The 9,647-nt window shown below is 41.5% G+C and overlaps 1 protein-coding gene and 1 long non-coding RNA gene across 2 annotated transcripts in view; one reads left to right on the top strand and one right to left on the bottom strand.

Moving 5' to 3' along the window:
- Positions 1 to 3,230, top strand: part of LOC123516580 — a 5,109-nt gene extending 1,879 nt beyond the window's left edge. Inside the window, exons 2-5 of the mRNA XM_045276089.1 lie at positions 626 to 1,039; positions 1,311 to 1,675; positions 1,784 to 1,940; positions 2,091 to 3,230. Coding sequence (XP_045132024.1) covers positions 626 to 1,039; positions 1,311 to 1,675; positions 1,784 to 1,940; positions 2,091 to 2,239 — 1,085 coding nt within the window. The 3' untranslated portion in view covers positions 2,240 to 3,230. The remainder of the gene's footprint in view (positions 1 to 625; positions 1,040 to 1,310; positions 1,676 to 1,783; positions 1,941 to 2,090) is intronic.
- LOC123516584 overlaps positions 1 to 9,647 on the bottom strand; it is a 204,889-nt gene that overhangs the window by 169,788 nt on the left and 25,454 nt on the right. The window lies entirely within an intron of this gene.

Genomic DNA, 9,647 nt, shown 5'->3' with positions numbered 1-9,647 from the left:
TCTATCTATCTATCTATCTATCTATCTATCTCTTGGTTACTTGTATCATGTTAGAACTAAATATTAATATATTATTTTTTATACCATTTTCCTTTTTTTTCTGGAGAATATGCCAGTGTTGATACAATTATCCCAGCGAGTATTGTTGAATATTTCATGTCACAACTATCAGCAGGTTTCGTAGTCACATTCTTCCATAGTGTTAATCATATCAATAAATGTCAAAGCCACTCTACAATGAAGTTTACCATAGTCTGCTTTTGTTTTTTTATAATTTTACTTATTTATTTATTTTCCTAATACTGACCATACCTTATCTATGTCACTTCTCAACTTCATTTTATTATTACTAATAATAGTATACAGTTTTATATCTTGGCATGATATTACCTCAGTTGCTGCGGGTTAGCGCAATATATGTATATATATATATATATATATATATATATATATATATATATATATATATATATATATATATATATATATATATATATATATATATATATATATATATATATTTTTTTTTTTATATATATATTATATATATATATATATATATATTCAACTTCCTTAACAGAAGATCTACGTGAACAAAAAAAAATTACACCCTTCTTTGCCACAGAATGTGTGATGTACAGAAGCAAAAGCCCTGCCCGTCCTATCATGCAGTTCCAGCGGCGAATATCCGTTGCTATAATGCCTCAGGAACCAATATTTACTGCTGAGTTAATTCTACAATCAACCAAGACCAACAGGAAGTGCCAATTCTTCTTAATGGCTGGATTCATAATGCTAGCTTGCGGTGAAGGTAACGCTGTTCGTGAAAATATCGAATCAAGTGATATAACTGAATTGTGGATGGAGGTGGCTAGAGAAACAGATGATTCCGCCTCTACTGCCTGGGACCTGAAGGTGATGGTGCGCCAGGGGAAGCACCGCACCTACATACTGCGCCATGAAACCGGCCTGCAGCCCCCAATCAACATGTCGGTGAAATCGGACCAGTCTATCCAATACTACTTCAACTGTGTCACCGGTAAGGCTTCTGCTTTCTCACTTATTATTCTTTAATGGCATGGCACATTGGTATATCTGCATCTCTGTACTGATGACAGACATTTAATCTGGCTTAATCCTGAGTAATGAAAATGTAAAGCTACGTTTTTTTTTTTTTTCTACTTGAGGACTAATATCACTTGTATTATATATTTAGATATTTTCATTCTTTTCGTACACTATCTTAGAGTTTTCCTATTAATTTTCATTAATGCTAATCAAGAAATTTAATCTTCCTTCGCCTTCTGCAGGATGTCTTTTTGATAAATCTGTGACAATGGCTCCGGGTGACCACACATTCTTTTTGCGTCAAGATGGCGACTACGTCCACATGAACATAGATGGTGGCTGGTTTAAGCATCCTTTGGGGAATCCTCACGTCGACAAGACAGTGCCTGTACTGCCTCCATCTAGGGAAGGGACGGACCTTAACTTTTCTAACTTAAAGCCTCTTATTGACTCAAATGCGGAAGACCTCCCTCTAAGTGGCTCTGCAGCAGACGTCAGTTTTGGCGAAAAAAAACTTTCCATCAATGTGACCACGGATCAGCTGGGTCTTACTAGGGGCCTGAAAGAAGTCACAGTAGTCTGGGACGTAAATCTGGGGAACATTGGGGTGAGTATGACGAATGCGTTGGTCGCTAGACTGCTTTTATATATATATATATATAAAAAAAGGTATAAAATTATCTATATCTAATACCACTGCCATATTGGATTGCAGGCTCTGGTGGATGGTGTTCCTCTATTTAATCATACTCTTTACACGAATCTGACGAAGGAAAGGCAACTCAAGGTGAAGATGGGGAAGTTGAGTAGCGGGTTGGTGGCACCTTGTAACCCGAACTTCCAGATGGTGGAGTTTGGCGGCGATGAGGAAGGTCCGTCCTGTCATAATGGTTCAATGTTGGCATACTTGGCTTGAACTTTAGTATATTTCCTATGTGCTTCCTTCAGAACTAAGACTTATTACAAGTTTGTTATTCATTAGAGTTCCTTTTAAACAAGACCTTTCCTCTTTCCCCATACAGTGACTAAAACAAAAACGATCCTTCAATCACCACCACGTCATCTGAGACAGAGGACGTTCCAACAGCAGATGACGTCAGCCAAAAACCTAAGGCTAGCCAGCAGGCGTCCAGCGGATGGCTTCCAGCAGTTTTCACCTTCGTGGTGCTAAACTTCATAGTAACAGTGGTTGCTGTGAGTCTCGCAGTGCTGATGTACTACCGCTCGTCGTCCAACAAATGTCAATTGACAAAAGACACATCCACCGCACCGGCTATCTTCTCCAAACGGTTTTCCACACGTTCCTCGACACGCTCGACTCAACGCAGCAGTCAGCGTGGCAAAGCCCAAGGCGATACCACCAAAGGGAACAAAAATGACGACCGGATTGAAGATGGAAATGTTAATTCTGAGACAGCGACGACGCCCCTCACTACGCCGGACTCCCTAGCCAGCCCCAGGAAACACAGAAATCTCTCCACGGATGAGTTTGTTGATCTATCGTTGATATGATGAGGACGAGGAGTGAAGGTCAAGCGTCCCAATGTCCCAGTGCGGCGGGCGTCTCTCCGCCGATCCCGGCACAGTGACATGATCCATGTAGTACTTAAACACCCCTGAGGAACACAAGTGCAACAGAGCCTTTTGTCAAAAAGTTGCGCCATTACTGAGATACACCAGTGCACCATTAATATTGTTAAACAGAAATAACATACAACGAGTCAACTTAAACATACGTGCTATAAGTTTGCCAGCCGCATGCGAAGGAAAATGATAACTATTTGCGAGATTCCTTCCTCTAATTGATTTATCACTGGAGAAAGACTGTGGCAGCCTCGGGCAGGACCGGACTGCCGCTGAGGCTCTATAATGAACGCCACTGCTTGAGGCTGTGTCCATTATTTATGGTTATTCACTAGTCATTATTTCAAGTAATCCTCCCCCGTGAGGTGTACTTCGTCTTGCAAGGCACCAAGACGTTATTACTTTTAATACAAATATGTAACTCTTTTTTAAGTTAGTTCAAGTGATGTCGACTTTTTTTCTCAACAATACGCAGCCAACGCCACGATCTTACATTGGGCGTTGTATTGCAATATTTCCACATGAAGTTATGAAGAAAACGTTTATAACTAAAGACAATGAATAAAATCTTGATCAAAGTTGTTCTTATAAATCACACAGAGGAAAAATGAAACTATCAATTCTCAACTAAACAAAACTTAACATAATTTATAGGATGGGTGAAAAGGTCAACTTCACAACTGTGCATCATCTCCACAAACATCAATTCACTGCTAAATCCAGACGCCTATTGAGACATTACCGGTGAGAGACAACAAGAGAAGCATCATCACACAGACCGTTGCATCACGAAGCCTCATCACTCGTGGACTTGCTTCACAAAAAAAAAAAAAAAAAAAAAATTATGGCTCACAGTGTAAGTGTAAGAGAGGAAACGTGACTTTTCTACTTCAACCTTATAACTAGTTGTGAACTTTCTCCTGCGCCAACTCTAGCTTTATATCCCTGACCCCCTGCCATCTCTCTCTACCCTACACTAATACTTACTTATACACCTCCTATACACATATAAGAAAACCAACACCAGTATTTGAGAGAGAGAGAGAGAGAGAGAGAGAGAGAGAGAGAGAGAGAGAGAGAGAGAGAGAGAGAGAGAGAGAGAGAGAGAGAGAGAGAGAGAGAGAGAGAGACCGATTACATGAACATAACCACTACAAAGAGAACACACATTTTTTTCCCCTCAGCAAACGATTAATGGGGATTGCAGGAGCACAATTACTTATACCCAGAGAGAAAACATATTACAAGTTTTGACACGGAGCCTCATGGGGCAGCAGTTAAGCAAGGGACACATAAATCACCCGCACCTAAGCCAGACAGGTGGCCGGCCCAGTGGTATTTAAACGACCGGGAACATAACTCACACGGAAGTTGTAATTAGATACATATATTACTCATGGCCAATTAATGAGACAGGTGTGTAATTACCAAAGAAAACGTAGAGGTGGGCGGTGATGATAAGTCAGCGGGACGGCCTGGTGTGGGCGTGTGTATGGCTGGATTATAGTTTGTATGCAGACAAGTGCTCACGTGAACACCACACCCGCTATCCATCACCTTGTAGGCTGGAAAGAGAGAGAGAGAGAGAGAGAGAGAGAGAGAGAGAGAGAGAGAGAGAGAGAGAGAGAGAGAGAGAGAGAGAGAGAGAGAGAGAGAGAGAGAGAGAGAGAGAGAGAGAGAGAGAGAGAGAGAGAGAGAGAGGAAGACTGGGCGGAATGGATTTGAGGTCGGCGAGAAGTTAAGGCCGAGGTAGGCACAGGCTTATATGGAGGGTTTTTTCTCTTTTCTTTTTTGTTGTCTCGTGGAATATAAGGACCACTATGCCATCCATCACCGCTGTGTTTACTTTCACCAGGCGCTTCATTACGAATCATTAAAGCCTCAGAGTTCTCCCATCAGTGCTTCAGGTGTCATTCTGTAATAGTCTTCTACTCTCACTAAAACAACACTATTTTGGTTCATCTATTTGTCGTCTGTCTGTTTCTCTCTTTATAGTTGTCAGTCTCCTTCTCGTCGTCACTTCCTCATTCACACCACTAGTCAACTCTCTCCTTCCTATCTACTTTTCCCCAACACTATCTTTTTACTAATTCTTTTCACCCTCATCTCATTTTCACTCACATTATCTTTCTACTAACTCTCTTCCTCACTACACCAACACTCACGCAAAACTCAAGGAAGGCGTGCTCTGTCAGTCCAGCTTAAGACATAACCAGTACAAAATCAGTGTCCTCCTAGGTAAAAGAGACAGTTTTTATGAAGAATAAGACTGTGCTATGTGAGAGAGTATCCGTGTCTCGTATTGTACTGTGTGGGAAGAGGGAGGGAGAGGGTTTCGCCACATGGACAACTGTATGGGAGAAAAAAAACACTGGAGAAGGGAACCGAAACACTACGAGGTTGCTCCCTAGAGTCATAAGGCAAGTCTCTCTCTCTCTCTCTCTCTCTCTCTCTCTCTCTCTCTCTCTCTCTCTCTCTCTCTCTCTCTCTCTCTCTCTCTCTCTCTCTCTCTCTTTCTCAGCCCAGGAATCGAAGGACGTGAAAAGCACCAGTAGAAACAAGCAGGTGTCTTGGTGCTCACACCGGAAAGCAATAATGAGGAACACGTAATTATCTCCCCCCGGCACAGGTGAGAAGCGGCCGTACTGTACCTCACCACGAGCCAGTGACGACGAGATCTGCAGCTCCCACGCACACCACACACACACACACACACACACACACACACACACACACACACACACACACACACACCACGCACTGCTTAACGACTCTTCACACTGTGATCGTGACGAGATTCTAGACGCACGCAGTTTCTTTCTAACCCTTTCAGTACCATGCCACGTCTCCATATTCATTCTGGTACCTATTTGGTGATTTTATACAACTTCAGAAACTCATGTGATGGATTAGAATAGAGGAAACGGTGGCCATTAATCTTCTGACTTCTAAAGAACCTTCCTAATATCAATAAAGTGATATATATTTGCACCCAAGACTCATGGTAAAAATGCGTCCCAGTAATGAAGGGATGAAACAAGAGCATGTTTTCCCTGACCAGTTATTGAAAAAAAAAAATGTATTAGTAATCTTTTCCGGTATGGATTCAAGATATCATAAGAAATAGAATAGGGGTGGGAATATCACAATATTCGTATACATATTATATAGTCGTATTTAAAGAATAACACATGAAAAAAAAAAAAATAATAGCATTTAATCTTTCATAGCGTTTATCTAGATGAGAGAGAGAGAGAGAGAGAGAGAGAGAGAGAGAGAGAGAGAGAGAGAGAGAGAGAGAGAGAGAGAGAGAGAGAGAGAGAGACTCCCAAGGGATGAGAAACCAAGCATAAACAATCAGTCGTTAAGTTATTATCCTGGCGAGGCGAGGCTCCTTCCAAACTCACCCACCCACTCACTCATTCGCTCACTCACTCACTCACTCATTAATTCAGTTCCCATCGGCTCTGCAGTAACTCTTGCAGCAGCTTGTCGCACCAAAAACATGCACCACCTCTTCTGTCGCCTAACTGACTGCTTCCGTCCGCCGTGGGTAGGCAAGGAAATGCTGGCGAACACACACACACGCACACACACATAGACACACACACACACACACACACACACACACACACACACACACACACACACACACACACACACACACACACACACACACACACACACACACACACACACACACACACACACACACACACACACACACACACACACACACACACACACACACAGAACCGGGAACCGTTTCGATTCCCGGCCGGGTGGAGATATTTGGGTGTGTCTCCTTTCACGTGTAGCCCTGTTCACCTAGCAGTGAGTAGGTACGGGATGTAAATCGAGGAGTTGTGACCTTGTTGTCCCGGTGTGTGGTGTGTGCCTGGTCTCAGACCTATCCGAAGATCGGAAATAATGAGTTCTGAGCTCGTTCCGTAGGGTAACGTCTGGCTGTCTCGTCAGAGACTGCAGCAGATCAAACATACACCCAAACAAATCTTATATGTGAATAGGATATTTTATTGATCACAAGTAAATATCACAGTTTCAGGAGGACTTGGAGGGTATGGTCCATCAAAATGTTTTCTATAATAACTTGTAAATGACTAAGAACATAATAAAACTTGAAAAAAAAAAAAAACATCTCCCTTCCTGACCTCACCTGAACCCCTTCCCCGCGTAACACGTCCACAATAAGAAGGGAACAAGCAGAGGCCGGTACAGTAACTCAAGGTAGAAGGCTCCTCGCGTCAGGTGCGGATGGGGAGGCAGTGAAGCAAGACCTCTGTGTGGGGGCAAATCGCTTACGCTCTGAATAATCAAGTCATGAATCACGCGCTCTGGAACTCCGCTTGGTGCCCACTGAAGACCCGAGATTATACGCCCTTACGCTAACCACAGACAGGCCGGTGCTTTATGGTATTGGCGGATCTTGTACATCACTCTTTGCGGCTTTATGTTTTTGCTGGGAGTATGTGCAGGTAAAGCTCGGAGCGTTACTGCTATTACTGCCACTACCACTACCTCAGCTTCCCATAACCAAATGTTTCCTAACTGCCGCTCACTCTCTCCCACTGCCAATCTGACGTCACTGCCACTGCTATCGTCACACTATTTCAGACGCATGTTGCTTTGTTTTATTCTGTTTTATATTTTTTTTCCCCTCATGTTTCATTGTTTTATTGATATTTGGTTTCTTTTGATTTTTCTTGTTTCTTTTATTTATTTCATTGTTAGTTTGTTTCTCTCTCTCTCTCTCTCTCTCTCTCTCTCTCTCTCTCTCTCTCTCTCTCTCTCTCTCCATCTTTTTGCATTCCTTCACCTCTTTCCTCCCTCTGCTTCACCCTTTTTGAGAACGTAAATAAACGAATAAAGTCTTTTCACTAAGTGTAGGAAAACGGCTGAATTGAAATATCTATCATGTATCACAAACATTTGCACCTCTACGAGTCTTTTTTTTTGTGTTGTCAAATCCACTTATCTCTTTCTACTTCACCGGGTACGATCTCTTGCCTTCGAAGATACATACGAGTGTTAAATTCATCTATGCATATTTAAAAAAAAAAAAAAAGTTTTATTGTCCTTGTCAAATCACCACTACCACCAGCAAAACTACCACCACCACCACCTCTTCCTCCTCCTCCTCCCTTCTCTTCCCTCCGTCTCCTTCTCCTCCTCCTTCTTGCGGTGAAGAGGAAAGAATAGGTTATGATGAAGGAAAACGATAAGAAAGATAAAATTAAAAACGGAGGAGAGAAGGAGCTGGAGAGAGACAGAAAGGATCCTCAGAAGTGAAATGAAATCAGATGAGGGAATAAAGGATTGGAAAAAAAAAGGAAGGAAGGAAGTGAGTAACCTGGAGAGGAGGAAAGGGGGAGCTAGGCTGTAGAGAGAGAGAGAGAGAGAGAGAGAGAGAGAGAGAGAGAGAGAGAGAGAGAGAGAGAGAGAGAGAGAGAGAGAGAGAGAGAGAGAGAGAGAGAGAGAGAGAGAGAGAGAGAGCAAGAGGGAGTCAGTCATTGTCCCAAGCGTCCATCAAGGTAATGGTACAGTCACCCTCACCGTAAACCAGACGTACCTACTGATTGTCTGTCTGCCTCCTCAATTCACCCTCAAAACCTCATTGTCCTCCTCCTTCTCCTCCTCCTCCTCCTCCTCCTCCTTTTCTCTTCCTCCTCCTTCTCCTCCTCTTCATCCCTCTCCACCTCCGTCTCTTTCTTCTTCTCATTCCCTTGTTACTATTTTTTTTTCAATTCCTATACCCAAAATAGTGACCAACAAGTAAGCCTGTTTGTTTTTCCATTGTTTTGTGTCCTGATTTATTTCTTTTCATACCCAAAAAACACTGAATGATTCCCATCTTTCATTTATGCATCTTCTTTTCTCTCTCACGTTTTACTTTCCCTTATAACAAAAACCTTTCATTATTTCTTTTCCTGATTTTTTCTTTGTTATCTTTGTTTTTATCGCTCTTTCATCCCTAAACACAAAATCCTGATGTTTGTTTTGCTCTTCCTCTTCTCTCTCTCTCTCTTTTTTTTTTCACTCAGACTCTAGAATCTGTTTTCTTTCTACGACTCTTGGTTCACCTTATATAATTCCTTCGCCTCGTACGATGTTGTAGTGTCTATGTTTCTAAAAGTTAAGTTTTATATAGTTATTCTCTTTTGATCCTCTTCTTTTTTTTTTATTCTTAATTTTCTGTTCCTTATTATAAAAATGTGTAGTATCGATACGTCTTTTCTTTTCAACAACATAATGAAAATAATGTTTGCTTTGATGTGTATGAGAACAATATTTACTTTATCCATTTTTTTTTTTCGTGTACGTCCTAAACCTTTCCTTATCAAATAATTTCACGTTTGATAAGAAAAATGCATACAAATAGTAATGCAAAAAATAAGGTTATCGGAGTAAACTTCCTTCCAATGAAACTTCGTACCGAGACTTGTGAACAATAAGATACAAAAAAAAAAAAAAAAAAAAAAAAAAAAAAAAAAGCAAGAATGAAAATAGCTAGTGAGCGGAAATCGAATAAAAACTTGAGTGTGAAAAAAACACAAAAACAAAGTAAAATAAAAGAAAATTATATATGAGAAAGCAAAACGATGGACAAAGAAATTCCAAGCCAGCAACCAGTGAACGAAGATGAAGAAGTGAACAAAAGAAGTGAGTGAGTGAGAAACAAAGAGAAGGAAAAGACGACTAGGTTAATGATGACTAGTAAGAGAAGAAGAATGAGAAAGAAGAATAGGAGGAGGTGGAGGAAGATTAAAAGGGATGCAGGAAGACGAAGGAGAAGAGGGAAGATAGAAAGTGGGAGGAGGAGGAGGAGAAGGAGGAGGAGGAGGAGGAGGAGGAGGAGGAGGAGGAGGAGGAGGAGGAGGAGGAGGAGGAGGAGGAGGAGGAGGACCATACTGTCATTCATAGGTAATCACACACTTTCTTTGATGAATTCTCGGAGGAAAGAAGAAAAAAAAAGA

The sequence above is a fragment of the Portunus trituberculatus genome, chromosome 41, assembly GCF_017591435.1.
Source record: "Portunus trituberculatus isolate SZX2019 chromosome 41, ASM1759143v1, whole genome shotgun sequence".
Lineage (NCBI taxonomy): Eukaryota > Metazoa > Arthropoda > Malacostraca > Decapoda > Portunidae > Portunus > Portunus trituberculatus.
Note: the sequence above shows the minus strand (reverse complement) of the source record. Positions and strands in the feature narration are given on the sequence as shown.